Source organism: Saccopteryx leptura, chromosome 1, assembly GCF_036850995.1.
Source record: "Saccopteryx leptura isolate mSacLep1 chromosome 1, mSacLep1_pri_phased_curated, whole genome shotgun sequence".
Lineage (NCBI taxonomy): Eukaryota > Metazoa > Chordata > Mammalia > Chiroptera > Emballonuridae > Saccopteryx > Saccopteryx leptura.
In genome coordinates this window covers 53,398,110-53,415,794 of record NC_089503.1, presented here as the reverse complement: position 1 = coordinate 53,415,794, position 17,685 = coordinate 53,398,110, and the positions used below count along the sequence as shown (strand labels likewise).

The 17,685-nt window shown below is 36.7% G+C and overlaps 1 protein-coding gene across 1 annotated transcript; it reads left to right on the top strand.

The window, feature by feature from the left end:
- The first annotated feature begins 4,557 nt into the window (after nucleotides 1–4,557).
- On the top strand, nucleotides 4,558–7,861 carry LOC136388792 (olfactory receptor 2AG2-like). The gene is made up of 3 exons (XM_066360599.1): nucleotides 4,558–4,774; nucleotides 5,000–5,071; nucleotides 6,323–7,861. The coding sequence occupies exons 1-3, from the start codon at nucleotides 4,710–4,712 to the stop codon at nucleotides 7,293–7,295; spliced, it is 1,110 nt and encodes a 369-aa protein (XP_066216696.1). The 5' UTR covers nucleotides 4,558–4,709; the 3' UTR covers nucleotides 7,296–7,861.
- Nucleotides 7,862–17,685: the final 9,824 nt, after the last annotated feature.

The following is a 17,685-nucleotide window of genomic DNA, read 5'->3' as shown; positions in this document are numbered from 1 at the left end:
CCCTCTCCTTTCTCTCGGTCTCTCTCCTCCCCTCCCACAGCCAAGGCTCCATTGGAGCAAAGTTGGCCCGGGCGCTGAGGATGGCTCTGTAGCCTCTGCCTCAGGTGCTAGAATGGCTCTGGTCACAACAGAGCGACACCCCGGATGGGCAGAGCATCGCCCACTCTGGTCGCAACAGAGCGTCGCCTTGGATGGGCGGACTATTGCCCCCTAGTGGGCATGCTGGGTGGATCCTGGTTGGGCGCATGTGGAAGTCTGACTGCCTCCCCATTTCCAACATCAGAAAAATACAAAATAAAATAAAATAAAATAAAATAAAATAAAATAAAAAAGGTAAAATTTACTATATGCATATTATACCTTAATAGGAAAATAAAAATTTAAGAAATGTTCATTTAAAATAAATGAACATAAGGCTTTTGATATTCTGCTTCTACAGCTCTTTATCCAAATAAAAATCTTATTTCCATCTTGTTATTTTTGTCAAGAATTTTAGTTTTATTCTTTATTTTGTTCTTAAATTTATAAATGTTGCTACTCTGTTATTTGGTGTCTCTCTAGTTACAGTACTTTAATGTACTTGGTTTCATAAAAAAAATATTTTAACACTTTAAATGGCAGTTTATTGCCTTCTTTTTAATTTTTATAATTGTTCTTTTTTATTAAATTTATTGGTTATTAAGATTCTAAGTTTCAAATGTGTATTTCTTTGATATGTGATCTGTATATTGCATTGTGTGCCTAGCACCTGAAGTCAAACCATCTTCTTTCACCATATGTTTGGCCTCCTTTAACCTGTAACTCCCCCTAATCCCCTTCCCTCCAATAATCACTATGCTACTGTCTGTATCTATGAGTTTCAGTTTTATATCTCACACATGAGTAAAAACATATGGTTCTTAGCTTTTTTGGACTTTCTAATTTCTCTTAGCACACAATATTCTCAAGATCTATCCGTGTTGTTGCAAATGGCAGTAGTTCATCTTTCCTATGGCTGAGTAGTATTCCATAGTATACAAGTAACACATCTTCTTTATCCAGTCATCTATTGAAGGACACTTGGGTTGTTTCTATGCCTTAGCCACTTTGAATAATGCTGCAGTGAACATAAGCAGTGCGTATATCTTTGTGAATAAACATTTTCAAGTTTTTGGGGGGTAGATACACAAAAGAGGGGCTGCTGGGTTATATGGTAATTCTATTCTTAATTTTTTGAGGAACTTTCATACTATTTTCCATAGTGGCTATACCAGTTTACATTTCCATCAACAGTGAATAAGGGTTCCTTTTTCTCCACAAGCTCTCCAACTCGTTTTACTCTTTTATAATACATATATATTTATTCTTTTTCAATTAAACTTGCCAAATTATTCACTCAACCAATTACTCTATCATTATTTCCTGTATACATTCCCTATGAATCACTCTTCTTGCTGAAATTTTCCACTGAAGGTCTTTAGCAATAAATTATTTTAGTTTTGCTTTTTAAAATTTTTTTTTAATAAGAGAGACAGGGACAGACAGACAGAAAGGGAAAGAGATGAGAAGCATCAATTCTATATTGTAGCACTTCAGCTGTTCATTGATTGCTTTCTCATATGTGCTTTGATCAGGGGGCTACAGCAGAACCAGTGACCCCTTTCTCAAGCCAGCAACCTTGGGCTCAAGCCAGGGACCATGGGGTCATGTCTATGATCCCATGCTCAAGCCAGCAACCCCACTCTTAAGCCAGTGAGCCTGCACTCAAGCTGGATGAACCCACGCTCAAGCTGGCAATCTCTGGGTTTCAAACCTGGGTCTTCAGCATTCCTGGCCGACACTATATCTACTGTGTCACTGCCTGATCAGGCTCTTTTAGTTTTGCTTTTGTTTTGTCCTCATTCTTTAATGATGGTTATTTGTGCATAAAATTCTAGGTGTGCAGTTATATTCCCTCAGCACTTTTGAAGATTTTCTCTCTTATCCTATTGCTACCATTCAAAAGTTCACTATCATCTAAGCCTTATTCAGTGGGTAATCCACTTTGTATCTCTGGGAAGATTTTAAAGGTTTTTCTTTAATGTTGACATCCTATGACTTCAATACTGTGTGTATTTCTTTTTATTTTTTTCTGCTCAATAATTTGAAAATTGTCTACTCTCTCTTCAAATATCAATGGTGGCAGAAAATAGTAACACTAGGACACCCACATTCATGCACAGGCCACACTAAATTGTGAAAGGTCAATGAAGGAAAGATATTGTAATTACAGATTCACAGAGCACATGCGTAATGAATTGGGAATACTTCAGGCTAAGAGGATCATAAAGGAGGAGGTCACAGGAAGGGAGGGAGTTGAAAAAAGTGTTCCACAGAAGCCACAAAATCTACGTTAAGATCTGGGCAGAGGACAGATCATGACAGGGGACTTTGCTTCCTGATTTATTGTCAGCAATTTATAAATGAGCCATCAGTCCCTCCCTTGTGGGGGGATAGAATCCTAGGGCCCCCAAGCTAATTTAGTGAGAGGACATTACCTGACTTTAAAACTAGAGCGTTGACAATGCCATTGTTTTAAAATAAATAGTCTTAACACATATGCATATATCTCAAAATACTATAATTAATTATTTCTTGTTTGTAAGATTTATAAAAATGGTATAGTGTTGAATAAAGTCTTTTATGACTTGAAATTATCAATGAATATGTTTTTCAAGATTCACCCTCTTGAAAGGAGTTGAATTCACCCTTGTAAGGAGTAGCTGTTTGTTATTTATTCATTTTTATTGTTATGTGATACTGTAAATGGTTTATGTATTATAGTATAGTTTGCTTGGGTTACCATAACAAAATACCACACACCAGGGTGCTTAAACAACAGAAATTTTCTCCCTGTTCTGAACGCTGGAAGTCCAAGATCAAGGTACTGCTAATAGGGTTGCTTCCTGGTGAGACATAACTTTTTGGCTTGCAGATGGCTGTCTTCTCACTCTGTGTTCTCACATAGGCTTTGTCTGTGCAAACACACTCCTGATACCTCTTCCTCTTCATATAAGGACACCAGTCCTACTGGATTTGAGCTACATACTTATAACCTTATTTAACCTCTATGGCCTCATTAAAGGCTTTAACTCCACATACAGACATGTATAGGGTTGGTTAAGTCATCAACATACAGATTTTGTGGGGACACAATTCAGTCTATAACATATCTTTTCCTGTTGAAGAACACTAGCCTCATTTTTTCAGGTTTTTGCTTTTATACTCAATGCTTCTATGAATATTTTTATACATATCTCTTGGGACTCATGAGCTAGAGTTTTTCTAAATACTAATAGTGAAACTGCTGACCCATAAGTTATGCAAAGGTTCAGATTCAGAAATTGGCACCAAATAATTTCCCAACGTGGTTGTATCAAGTTTTACTCACACCGGAAGTGTCTATGTATTCCCAGGGATCCACATCCTTACTGTCAGTAGTTGTTATTATCAAACATCTTAATTTTTACCAATCTAGTGAGCATAAATGTTATCTTATCAAAGACTTTACATTATCTCATTAATTATAAAGAATTTTAATTATTTTATTCACAATTTGTGTCTTATTTTCTTTTTATTGAATGTATTGGGGTGATACTAGTTAACAAAATTATACAGGTTTCAGGGGCACATGTGTCATATTTTTTGTGAAATTTCTATTTCATGCTAGTCTCCATTTTTCTTTTGGTTTGTACCTTTTAGAAACCTATTAGTGGACATTTTATTTGCATTTTAGATACAAAATCTTTACTGATTATATACATTCTTATAGCTTATATCTTATCATTCCCCTTACTTTTGATAGACCAAAGTTTTAAATTTTAATGCAGTATAATTTATAAAAATTTCCTCCAAATTTAGTGTTTATTATGTCTTGTTCAAGATTCTTCCATGCCCAAGATCATAAACATATTTTTTCTTTATTGCTGTGTTTCCTAAGTTCTTTTTGTCAACCCCACTATAAAAAGAATACTTAGAGTTAGACTTTAAAAAATCTTTCACTAATTTGTATCTTTGTTTTGTTTTGCTTTAAAGTTTTTATTTATTGATTTTATAGAGAGAGGAGGTAGAGAGAGAGAAGTTATCAACTCATAGTTGATAATTCATAGTTGCTTCACTTTAGTTGTTCATTGCTTGCTTGTTGTATGTGCCTTGACCGAGCAGAGCCAGGGTTTTGAACCAGTGACCGCAGCATTCCAGGTTGACACTTAAACCCAGTGCACTACCACAGGTCAGACTCACTAACCTGTATCTTGAAGGTTTTCAATGAGGCACATAAATTGGCAATTTGGATTAAAACAAATTTATTGAGAGGAGAATGCAAGGATAGGAAACAGGCCCAAGAGGATTCATTAACATTCTGTTAATGAATAATAAATAGCCTCCCCTGGACCAGTATTTCCAGGGGAGGCTATTTCCTCTGAAAAGATAAGTCCCTCTGATGGTAAGGGTAGCATAGAATAGAGGAGGAGAGGTCATGAAATAAGGAGACAGAGCAGCCTCCCCCAGGACAAGGCTCTGGCTCCCTCTTGGCCCCAGCCCAGGCTTGGCAGGATCTCCCTTAGGCAGCAGCTCTTACAATATGTACTTCATCCAGACACCTGCTGCTTTAGTCCTTTCTCCCAGACCCTAGCATTGTACATGAACATCTGGGCATCTAGACCCAAGAACTCACTCTGACAACTGTTCCAATGCTAGATGGACTCTTTACCTGGGAAAATGTATGGCAGACGCAGTTTCTCCTAATTCTTCACAGGTATGTGAACAGGAAAGCCATCTTCTGGCTCCAAAGAAACTACCCAGAGACTATGTCAGCTCTCTGACTCTACGGCATCAAGAGAAGACACATGGAACAATAGAAGGCACAGAAGGTCCCTGATACTTATCTTGGTCAGATTCCTCAGACTCTTACCTCACGTTAGCAAAAATTAAACCAAGTGATACCATTAGAAATTCCTGTCTTATTTTCCAATTTTTACAGGAACATTCCTGACCTTAAAACAATCCCAGGGCAGTCTGCATGGTCAGCCAGCTGGGCTTCTCACCATCTAAGGTAAGAGCATTGATTCTCTTTCAGGGAAATGTACAGACTCTAGAAATGTTGAGTTGAGAAACAAAGCCCAAGAACTTAACTACTCTGTTTTTCATATTCTCTAGTGCTTTAGGCTCTATATTTCTTTTCAAACTCCTCTATTCTTGGTTTTGTAAACATGATGAGGAACCAATGAGGATGATGAATCTGTGTGACATACCAGGCTTGGGTTTCTATTTCCTGACAAAGGATCAGTATATATCTTTAGATCTCATAGGGTTGGTGGCCTCTGGTAAAGCATTTTTGCATGAATCTGATAAAATAAACTTCCAAAGGTCCAGCTAAGAGCAGAAAATATGCCTGATTATAGGCTCTAATACCTCTTTTCATTAAAATCCTATGGACTCAGGACAGGCCAATAGAAACCAGTGAAATGTTAAAATACATACTTAATCTCTTGTTGTCTGTATCTTTCTCCAGTTTGTCAAACATAAACACTCTGATCATCATGAGCAAAGCCTCATCTGTTATTGTATTTCTAATTCCTCCTGGTCACATTTTATCATAACCTGTGTTTAAAAAGCACTTATGTTTGCATTTATCCTAAAGGTTTAAATCTAAAAAGAACAGCATCTCAAATATACCATCTCCTAGTCTCAGACCATCTAGAATTCTTCTCACCCAGGAACAAAGAGAATGTGGAGCTAGATAAGAGAAGTGACTAATTGTATACACATTAGCTCTTCCAGAGAGGCTTGTATCTATAGCCTTGAGTGATAAAAACAAGTATGAACATATTTACGTAATCTATTGAGACTGCATTATTAAAACATTTTTCTGTACCTATTTCAGAACTTCACATTTATAGTAGGTCTATGCAGAACGTTAACTGAGTATTTAAATCTTGAGTCTAATGTTATAAGATAGGTCCAAGAATAATCAAGGGCATGGGTGCCAGAATATTGCTTCCTATTTAGAGAGTATTTAATCTTTCTGGAAAGATACAGTTTCATGTTTGATGATTGAATCATACTTTTGTGTTGTGATCTTTTAATGTTTAGCTATTATTGTGACACTTGTTCTTCATTCAGATGGTTCTTTATCAAGATACAATTAAAGAGTCATAAACTGTGAGATCAGGAGGTAAAGTAAGTTACCAGTGGAAAAGGTATTACCTCATTTGACTCATGTTGGCTCTCTCAGGGGCCTTTGATATTAAAAAACTAAGGGACCATTTTAGCAAAATTTCACTAAGAGTCTATTTGGTTGTAGGCAACTGAAAAAACAGCACAGAATGGTGCACTGGAACTCCACCCTGGGAAGTGGCTTCATTTTGATGGGGATTCTGAAGGACAGTGGGTCCCCTGAGCTGCTCTGTGCCACAGTCGCAGTGCTGTACCTGTTGGCTCTGACCAGCAATGGCCTGCTGCTCCTGGTCATCACAAGGGATGCCCGGCTCCACACACCCATGTATCTTCTACTTAGGCAGCTCTCACTCATGGACCTCCTCTTCACGTCTGTTGTGACTCCTAAGGCTCTTGTGGATTTTCTTTCTAATGAAAACACCATCTCGTTTGGGGGCTGTGCCTTTCAGATGTTTCTGGCACTGACACTGGGTGGTGCAGAGGATCTCCTGCTGGCCTTCATGGCCTATGACAGGTATGTGGCCATTTGTCATCCTCTGAACTACACGGTCCTCATGAGTCCGAGGGTCTGCTGGCTCACGGTAATCACAACTTGGGTCATAGCATTCCTGAGTTCTCTAGGACATACCTTGTACACCATGCACTTCCCTTTCTGCACGTCCCAGAAAATAAGTCACCTACTTTGTGAGATCCCACCTCTGCTGAAGTTGGCCTGTGCAGATACCTCCAGATATGAGCTCCTGGTGTATGTGACAGGGGTGACCTTCCTCTTGCTCCCTCTTTCTGTCATTGTTGCCTCCTACACACTAATCCTATTTACTGTGCTCCACATGCCCTCAAATAAGGGAAGACAGAAAGCCCTAGTCACCTGTTCTTCCCACCTGACTGTGGTTGGGATGTTCTATGGAGCTGCCACGTTCATGTACGTATTGCCCAGTTCCCTCCACAGCCCCAAGCAGGACAACATCATCTCTGTTTTCTACACGATTGTCACTCCAGCCCTGAATCCCCTCATCTACAGCCTGAGGAATAAGGAGGTCACAGGGGCCTTGAGGAGGCTCCTGGGAAAATACACACTGCAGCCACACTCCACCTTCTAGAAATAAATCATGGCTTAATTTTGAAATTTATTCCTCTTCAAACTCAGAATATTTCTGCTAGAGTCAAGTGCTTATGACAGAAGCACCACAGTGCAAAGTATATCTTTTAATAGAAAAATAAAGAATGTAACTTGACTTGTCAAATGCTCTTTTACATCTCTTTTTCATGAGGAAAATTATAAGTTATGAGTCACACTTTATTTAAAATTTACTCTGTTTATTTCCACTTAGCTACTAAGTTAAATACAGCTAGGGGCTTTTGACCACTTGGGACATAACATCTAACTTTAGAAGTCCAAACTCACCAATATTAGAGCCAAAGAAAAGAAGGTTTCAGTTGGAAGCCTAAGCAAAAGTCACTTATCAGGAAAGGGATCCTTGAATAGACACATATTTTAGACCAACTGTCCTTGATAAAGGTCATGTAGGCAGCCTAGTTTAATGCCCAAACTACTAGTAGTCTGCAGGTGTTTGCTTCACATTCAGTCCTCTTTTTTACAAACATCAGCCATTATGGAACCTTCCCCACCTGGGCACTCCAATGGGTGTTTTTTGTTTGTCTTTATGTTTTTGACATGGGGATTTTTTTATAAGGCTTTAAATACAAATATTACTGAAATTAATAAAATAGGAAGTTAGAGCAGCTCATTGGCAAGGTCCATGGTAAACAACTATGATTATTCCTTGTCAGTAAACAAACAAAGACACAAAACAAAACTGGTTTTCTATTATCTTAAGGTTGTCTTCAAGCAGCCCTACAATTAATTGCAAAGGGTTTATATGCTTAATATGTGCGGGTGTGTGAGTTTGTGTATTTGTGTTAAAAAAGGAGAGGTGAACATATAAATTCATTTTCTAGTAGCTTAAATATGTTATGCTGCTATAATTTGTTAATAAGTCTGGAAATATTTAAAGAAAAGCTGTGAGTTGTTTTGAAGCTTCAAATCACATAATTTATCCGAGTGGCACTATTTTTGAGAAAGCTGCATTTTCTTGAAAATTTGCTTTTTTTTTCTCAAAAATAAACAACTTTAACAATAAAAAATGTTCTCTTTAAAAACATTAAGAACAGTAAGAATACTAGAAGTAGGCAAAAGCAACTAAAATCTCCATACACAGAGGTAATCTCTACACACATTTAGATATATTTCCTTTCATTTTTAATTCAGGTGTGCATTTTACTGAGTTGATTTGTGCATGTAGAATAGAGTTTTTTTCACTTATTAAAATGTAGCGATTTCCCCCCTACATTATATGGTGGCAGTGTAGAGCAGTGACAAAGAACTTGGGATCAGTTATCTGAGTGTTAAGGTTTGAATTAAATACATCTCCATATATCTATACAGCAGTCCTCCCACCCACTATATGCAGTTTCGCTTTCCATGGTGTCAGTTACTGGGGTTAATCATAGTCTGAAAATATGAAACTAAAAATTTCAGGAATAATTCATAAATTTTAAATTACACACCATTCTGAGGAGCAATGATGAAATCTCACACTGTCCTCCCCAGGACATGAACTATGCCTTTGTCCAGGGTCTCCAAACTAGACACTCACATCAGTTATTCAGGTAGAAGCCATCTTGGTTATCAGATTGGCTGTTGCAGTGCTTGTGCTCAAGTAATTCTTATTTTACTCCATAATGACCCCAAAGCACTAGCGTGGTTATGCTGGCAATTTAACTATGCCAAAGAGCAGCTGTAAAATGCGTCCTTTCAGTGTAAAGATGAAAGTTATCTATTTAAGGCATTGCATCATCTCACCTCGTCACAGGGGTGAATATAATACAATAAGTTATATTGAGAGAGAAAGAGAGAGCCACATTCACATAACGTTTATTACAGTACATTGTTCTATTATATTATTGGTTATTGTTGTTAATCTCTTACTGTGCCTCATTACAGAGTTTGGTACTATCCACAGTTTCAAACATCCACTGAGGAATGTATTCCCCAAGACTAAGTGGAGACTACTGTGTATAACTTTGAGCATATGCCTAAATTTAATCATCTATAAACTATAAATTGGCAGTAATTCTAAGACCTGACTCATAACTGTTGTGAGGATTAAATAAGTTAGTAAATATAAATGAAAGGTATTTAGAACACCTGGCATGTAATGAATATTTAATAAATCTGAACTCCTACATGAGTAAATAGCCTTGAAAATACTTTTATGTGGTAACATAATATTACATCATATGAATGATTTGTAATAGAATTGGCTATTTCATCACTATTATAAATTTAATAATGGTTGTAGTGTTGTGCATGTATGTGTGTATAAAAACAACAATGTTGATCTCCTAGTGTATAACTAATATTTTTTCTTACAATAAATTTTTATGAATAGAATTACTAAAACCAATGTCAAAAATCTATTTAATTTTCTTAATACAAAAAGATACTGAATATTCTAAATGTTAAACATTTTGTATTTTTACCAGGAATATGTAAGTGTACTTAACTCTCCACACCTTGCCCATGTTAAATTTAACATATAAACAGTCTTTACTATTTTATCAGGTATGCCACTTAAATCGATTGTTTTAATTTGCATAAATAATTTATTTATATTTTTCATACTGAGTTGGCAGAGTTCTTTACAGATTAGGGATACCCATATGTTGATTGTTATATTTATGGTAATAACTTTTTGCAAAATTTGTTGTTATTTGACTTTTTAGTATTGCCATGGTTAAAAATTTTAGACAAAGAGGTATTAAAAATATTTGTGTTGTGCCTGATCTTTGGTTGCGCAGTGAATAAAGCCTTGACCTGGAACGCTGAGGTTGCTGTTTCAAAACTTTGACTTGCCCAGTCAAGCACATATAGGAGTTCATGCTTCTTGCTTCTCCCCCCTTCTTTCTCTCTCTCTCTCTCTCTCTCCCCTCTCTTAAATGAATAATGTCTTGAAAATAAAATAAATAAAAATATTTGTGTTGTAATATCTATTCATCTTATCTTTCTTTTTTCTTTCAGTGATTTTACTGTTTGTACATAATTTTCTACTCTATCTTTTTATAACAATTTATTTATTTTATTTTTCTTAGTCAATTTATAATTTGCTTTTAGGTTTTATATAATTTTCTAATTTATCTTGACATGGTGAGGTTTTAACTTTGTTTTCAAACTTACCCCTTTTCTTTTGATATTTTAAATAATACTTCCCTGTTCTATTAATTTCTTCTATTTCTTTCATCATATTATATCCTCATAAATACAGTAGTAAGTGGCATTTCTTGGCTATTTAGTTCTAGCTCCTTTTTTATTTATTCTTTCTCAGGATACTTGGTTCAATTATCTACTTTATAAGTGGTCTCTGGTAATATGATTGTGAATATATTCAACTAATACATTAATTTATAACTTTGGCATTTTTTCCCCAATATTCAATCATGCCTTCCAGACACAGTGCACTATTATACTTCCTGGACCCAGTCTTGGGTCTGTTATTTTTGTGTGTGTGTGACAGAGAGAGAGAGAGGGAGACAGAGAGAGGAACAGATAAGAAAAGACAGAAAGGGAGAGATGAGAAGGATCAATTCTTTGTTGCTCTTGATTCATTCTCCTGCTAATCTGTTGTTCTTCTCTCCTCCTTTTCCAGATAGATTAATAACCATCACACACACAATAGATCAAACTAAAAATAAATATTAATATTATTTTTTTCTTTATTCATTACTGTCCACATGGAAATCCTGTTGGCTTTATCTATGCAATACATTCCAAATATGTGCACATTTCTTGATTTCCTCTACAAGTGTTAACCCAAGTCTAATTGATCATTCAATCTGCACTCTTCCCCACATGTTTTCTCCCTAGTGTACAGATTGATTTTTATAAGTATAAATCAGATCATGTTACTTTTCAACAAGAGTGCACATGATCTTGCCCCTACCTACCATTAGTCCATATTTGAAAACGTGCTCGCTTATACTCACTCCACTCTAACCCCATTGACCTTGCTGTCCATCACACAGTCCAAATTGTTCCTGCTAGCCTGTGGTGTTCTTTTGTCAAATCTGCTTGGCTTACTACTTATAATTCAGATCCCATTTTACAAATCTTAACTTCTCAAAGAGGTTACTAATTTAAGTGGCATGTACCCAAACCAAAAGGCATTGCCACATTGGTTTTTTTTTTTCTTTGCACTAATCATTATGTGAAACTTTCTTGTTTTTTTAAGTTTTATATAGAAAATTAATGAGATGACATTGATCAATAAGAATACTTAGGTTTCAGGTAAATATTTTTATAGCATTTGAACTGTTGAATGTGCTGTGTGCCCATCACGAAAGTCAATTTTCCTTATTTATACCTTACATCACGTGCTTACATTTTGGCTCCACCTTCCAAAATTACAATTCCATGAGAGCACGGACTATGCTACATTTGTGTCATAGCTCCTTCTCCATAAAATCTAGGTATAAATGTACCACTAACTCTACAATAACAAGGGGAAAAGATATGTGTGTGTTAGAGCATGTGTATAACACTGTAGAAATAGAGGAATATGCCATATTCCTTAATTAAAAGATTTAATTTTTTTAAAATATATTAATTTTTTTCTAAATAATCTATAAATTCAAAATAATAATCATCAAAACTGTAGTGGCATTTTAAAAAATAGACTTGACAAGCTGAGAGGTAGAAAGCATATGGACTATCAAGCAACTTATGAAATAAAAGAAAATAAAAGTTCTTTCCTACCCACTAAAGCTACAGTAATTGAAAGAGTGCAAAACAAGATCTTAATTGACAAACATGCCAATATATGATACATGTTGCTTATGGCAACTGCATATTCTTTCTCTAATGCTAGGTAGGCAGTGTTTGTTTCAGAACACTGACCTTTATCTTAATTTCCTTCTACAATTCTGGGTAAAATATCTATTTGTAACTTATTTTTAAAAAATTAATCCTATTTACTCTAAATTCCCTAACATAATCCCAAGTTATCTATCCATCTCTTAAAATTAGACCCACTTTTAAATGTGTCATTTTTTAGGACACTGACTTACATACCTGACCATCTCTTGAACACCGCAGAGAAGATTCATCCTTCCTAGCAATCATTGTTGACAGAAGAGTGGTTGTTTTTGGCTTAAAATCAAATTAGCTTTGTAGCTTCAAATAGAATTTTAATTATTTCAAATATATAGAATGTTCAATATGCTGGGCATTTTTAAAATTAATTTTATTAAGACAGTTGTCTTCCCACCAATGCTTTTTATTATTGAAATACATAATATTTCAATAATTCATAATATTTCATAATATTGTTATTTATTATTTAACATATAACATTGTATAAATACAAGGTGCACTATGTTAATTTGACTAATTTATGTATTGCAATATGATTGCCTTGTGGTGATAGTGATTGCCACTATGACGCCACATAATTATAATTTCTTTTTTTTTTTTTACATGGACAAAGAGAGAGTCAGAAAGAGGGACAGACAGGGACAGACAGACAGGAACGGAGAGAGATGAGAGCATAAATCATCATTTTTTTGTTGCGACACCTTAGTTGTTCATTGATTGCTTTCTCATACGTGCCTTGACCGCGGGCCTTCAGCAGACCTAGTAACCCCTTGCTTAAGCCGGCGACCTTGGGTCCAAGCTGGTGAGCTTTTGCTCAAACCAGATGAGCTTGCATTCAAGCTGGCGACCTTGGAGTCTCAAACTTGGGTCCTCTGCATCCCAGCCCGATGCTCTATCCACTGCGCCACCGCCTGGTCAGGCTATAATTTCTTTTTCACATTTGGGATAATTAAGATCTATTCTCTCAAAATGTTTGATGATTATAATACAATATTGTCTATTCACTATAATGTGCATTATATTTTTAGGACTTTTTTACTACTGGTTGAAAATTTATACCCTTAAACAACATCTCTCCTATTCTCCTACTCCCAAGTCCTTGTAACCACCATTTGACCCTCTAGTTCTTAATGTTGGCTTTTTTTAGATTCCATGTATAAGTTATATCATCATACAGTATTTGTCTTTATTAGTCTGCCTTATCAAAATAAACAGAATGTTTTTAACTTATTTTTTTATTTAGACAATTACATTTAATTTAACTTAATTTTTTTAAAGTATTTTTCTGAAGTGAGAAGCAGGGAGGCAGAGAGACAGACTCCTGTGTAGTCCTGACTGGGTTTCACTTGGAAATCCCATTAAGGGGCGATGCTCTGCCCATCTGGAACATTGCTCCATTGCAACTGGAGCCATTCTAGTACCTGAGGTGGAAGTCATGGAGCCATCCTCACTGCCCAGGCCAACTTGCTCCAATGGAGCCTTGGCTGTGGGTGGGCAAGAGATAGAGAGAAGTGAAAGGGGGAAGGGTACAGAAGCAGATGGTCACTTCTCCTGTGTGCCTGACCAGGAATAGAACTAGGAACATCCACACACTGGGCTGATGCTCTACCACTGAGCCAACAGGCCAGGGCCAATTTAACTTATTTTTTAATGAAGCCACATTTTCTTTTCTTTACTTAATCTTTGTAGAGTAAAGCCACTACTTCCAGGTTAATGCTTTCCTTCAGTCCTTTTTGGGAGTTGAATCCCCTTATTCAACACTCTTTATAGTAATTAATTTTCTTTCTTACCCCTCAGACTAGATACTTTAAAGCCATATTTTCTCATAGAAATAATGTGTATAATTTAAAGTTTTCTACTAGCCACATAAAAATATAAAATTAAATATGTGAAATTTTAATATTGTTTTACCCATATGTAATATTTATAAGTTGTTATATATTATAAATATAATTTACACATGGAAAAGTACAAAAATATTCATGAAATATTTTATATTCTTTTTTTGCTTGAAATCCACACATGACTAATGGTTACCATTTTGGATAGAGCAGTTCCAGAGATTACAAGTTTAAGAAAGGGGGATAAAAAAAGAAAAAGAAGAAAGAAGAGAGAGAAAATTAACATATTATAACTAGAGAGGAATGGGTCAATCAATAGGAAGTATATAGTTATATTATATTTTTCAAGACCTTTGTAGTCTCCACATAAGATTTTTTAAAAGATTTTATTTATTGATTTCTAGACAGAGAAGAGAGCGTTGGAGGGAGATATAGAGGAGTGGGAAGCATCAACTCATAGTAATTGCTTCTCCTATGTGCCTTGACCAGGTAAGCTCCCACTTTCAACCAGTGCCTTCAGCATTCCAGGTCAATGCTTTATCCACTGCACCACAACAGGTTGGGCATGATTTTTCTAACTATATATCATTTAATTTTTGTTTAATACAAATGATAGGTGGGTCAGGAACCCTATGCTTTCACCTCTTGGAAAATCATGTTGGCAGCGGATTCCCATACCAAAGACCTTTGTTACAGAACCTTGGAAATCATTCCCTTATTCATTACTGATCTATGGAAGATTTCAATATCACATGAACTGTTCCCATCATAGTTTGACAATAGTGTTCAATCAACGTTCATCTTCCCTAGCTATTGTACATAATGACTGCTCTGCCATTTTAGTCATTTTTTAATATTTTATTTATTCATTTTTAGAGAGAGAGAGAAAGAGGGGGCGGGGAAGGGGAGGAGCAGGAGGCATCAACTTCCATACGTGCCTTGACCAGGCAAGCCCATGGTTTTGAACCAGCAGCCTCAGCATTCCAGGTCAATGCCTTATCCACTGCGCCACCACAGGTCAGACCTTAAAATCATTTTTTTTTTTTTTTTTGTATTTTTCTGAAGCTGGAAAAGGGGATCGACAGTCAGACAGACTCCCGCATGTGCCCGACTGGGAAACACCCGGCACGCCCACCAGGGGGCGATGCTCTGCCCCTCCGGGGCGTTGCTCCGTCACCACCAGAGCCACTCTAGTGCCTGGGGCAGAGGCCAAGGAGCCATTCCCAGCACCCGGGCCAACTTTGTTCCAATGGAGCCTCGCTGCGGGAGAGGAAGAGAGAGACAGAGAGGAAGGAGAAGGGGAGGGGTGGAGAAGCAGATGGGCGCTTCTTCTGTGTGCCCTGGCTGGGAATTGAACCCGGGACTTCCGCACGCCAGGCCGACGCTCTACCACTGAGGCAATCGGCCAGCGCCAAAATCATTTTTATACTCATAATTATTGGAAATGGCTTCATCCACTATTTAACAGGAAATTAGTTCCTCAATTTTGTGAGTCCTACAGCAAAACTCTGCTTACTCTGAGAATTAGCCATTTAATGAAAGTCTGTTGTATTATTTGAAATTGTAGGCAGACATGCACACTCTTCTTCAGAAATCAGAATCTTAATGAATGTGATAGAAATTTGCATTTTTATCACATACCTCTCATGATTCTAAGGTACACTCAAAGTTTCAGATTGGGCACAATGCTATTCAAAAGTGAAAAGGTTAAGAAGCAAGTAATTCATACATTAAAGATATTTTTCCCCATTGTTGCATATTCTGAGGGTCAATCATCTCAAAAATGTCTGTTGTATAATTTGTAACTGTAGGCAGATATACACACCCTACTCCAGAAATCCTGAAATCAGAATTACAATGAATAGAGTAGAAAAAGATGCATTTTTTTATTGTATTTATTTTTAATGGGGTGACATCAGTAAATCAAGATACATATATTCAAAGATACCATGTCCAGGTTATCTTATCGTTCAATTATGTTGCATACCCATCACCCAAAGTCAGATTGTCCTGTCACCCTCTATCTAGTTCTCTTTGTGCCCCTCCCCCTCCCCCTTCCCTCTCCCTCTCCCCCCTCCCCCCGTAACCACCACACTCTTATCAATGTCTCTTGGTCTCACTTTTATGTCCCATCTACGTATGGAATAATGCAGTTCCTGGTTTTTTCTGATTTACTTATTTCACTCCGTATAATGTTGTCAAGATCCCACCATTTTGCTATAAATGATCCAATGTCATCATTTCTTATGGCTGAGTAGTATTCCATAGTGTATATGTGCCACATCTTCTTTATCCAGTCATCTATTGATGGGCTTTTTGGTTGTTTCCATGTCCTGGCCACTGTGAACAATGCTGCAATGAACATGGGGCTGCATGTGTCTTTACGAGTCAATGTTTCTGAGTTTTGGGGGTATATACCCAGTAGAGGGATTGCTGGGTCATAAGGTAGTTCTATTTGCAGTTTTTTGAGGAACCACCATACTTTCTTCCATAATGGTTGTACTACTTTACATTCCCACCAACAGTGGATGAGGGTTCCTTTTTCTCCACAACCTCTCCAATATTTGCTATTACCTGTCTTGTTAATAATAGCTAGTCTAACAGGTGTGAGGTGGTATCTCATTGCAGTTTTGATTTGCATTTCTCTAATAACTAAAGAAGATCAGCATCTTTTCATATATCTGTTGGCCATTTGTATTTCTTCCTGGGAGAAGTGTATGTTCATATCCTCTTCCCATTTTTTTATTGGATTGTTTGTTTGTTTGTCGTTGAGTTTTATGAGTTCTTTGTATATTTTGGATATTAGGCCCTTATCTGAGCAGGTGTTTAAAAATATCATTTCCCAATTAGTTGGCTGTCTGTTTATCTTGTTATCAATTTCCCTTGCTGAGCAAAAACTTCTTAGTCTGATATAGTCCCATTCATTAATTTTTGCTTTCACTTCTCTTGCCTGTGGAGTCAAATTCATAAAATGCTCTTTAAAGCCCAGGTCCATGAGTTTGGTACCTATGTCTTCTTCTATGTACTTTATTGTTTCAGGTCTTATGTTTAGATCTTTGATCCATTTTGAGTTAATTTTAGTACAGGGGGACAAACTGTAGTCCAGCTTCATTCTTTTGCATGTGGCTTTCCAGTTTTCCCAGCACCATTTGTTGAAGAGGCTTTCTTTTCTCCATTGTGTGTTGTTGGCCCCTTTATCAAAAATGATTTGACTATATATATGTGGTTTTATTTCTTGGCTTTCTATTCTATTCCATTGGTCTGAGTGTCTATTTTTCTGCCAATACCATGTTGTTTTGATTGTCGTGGCCCTATAATAGAGTTTGAAGTCAGGTATTGTAATGCCCCCAGCTTCATTCCTTTTCTTTAGGATTGCTTTGGCTATTCGGGGCTTTTTATAGTTCCATATAAATCTGATTATTTTTTGCTCCATTTATTTAAAAAATGTCATTGGAATTTTGATGGGAATTGCATTAAATTTGTATATAGCTTTGGGTAATATGGCCATCTTGATTATATTTATTCTACCTAACCAAGAACAAGGAATATTCTTCCAGAAAAAGATGCATTTAAACAAGTACCTCAGGCCCTGGCCGGTTGGCTCAGCGGTAGAGCGTCAGTCTGGCGTGCGGGGTATCCGGGTTCGATTCCCGGCCAGGGCACATAGGAGAAGCACCCATTTGCTTCTCCACCCCCACCCCTCCTTCCTCTCTGTCTCTC

Coding starts and splice junctions, on each gene's coding strand:
- LOC136388792 (XM_066360599.1), top strand. CDS start 4,710: ATGCTAGATGGACTCTTTACCTGGGAAAATGTATGGCAGACGCAGTTT. Junction 4,775..4,999: donor TTTCTCCTAATTCTTCACAG/GTATGTGAACAG, acceptor CAATTTTTACAG/GAACATTCCTGACCTTAAAA. Junction 5,072..6,322: donor TGGGCTTCTCACCATCTAAG/GTAAGAGCATTG, acceptor ATTTGGTTGTAG/GCAACTGAAAAAACAGCACA.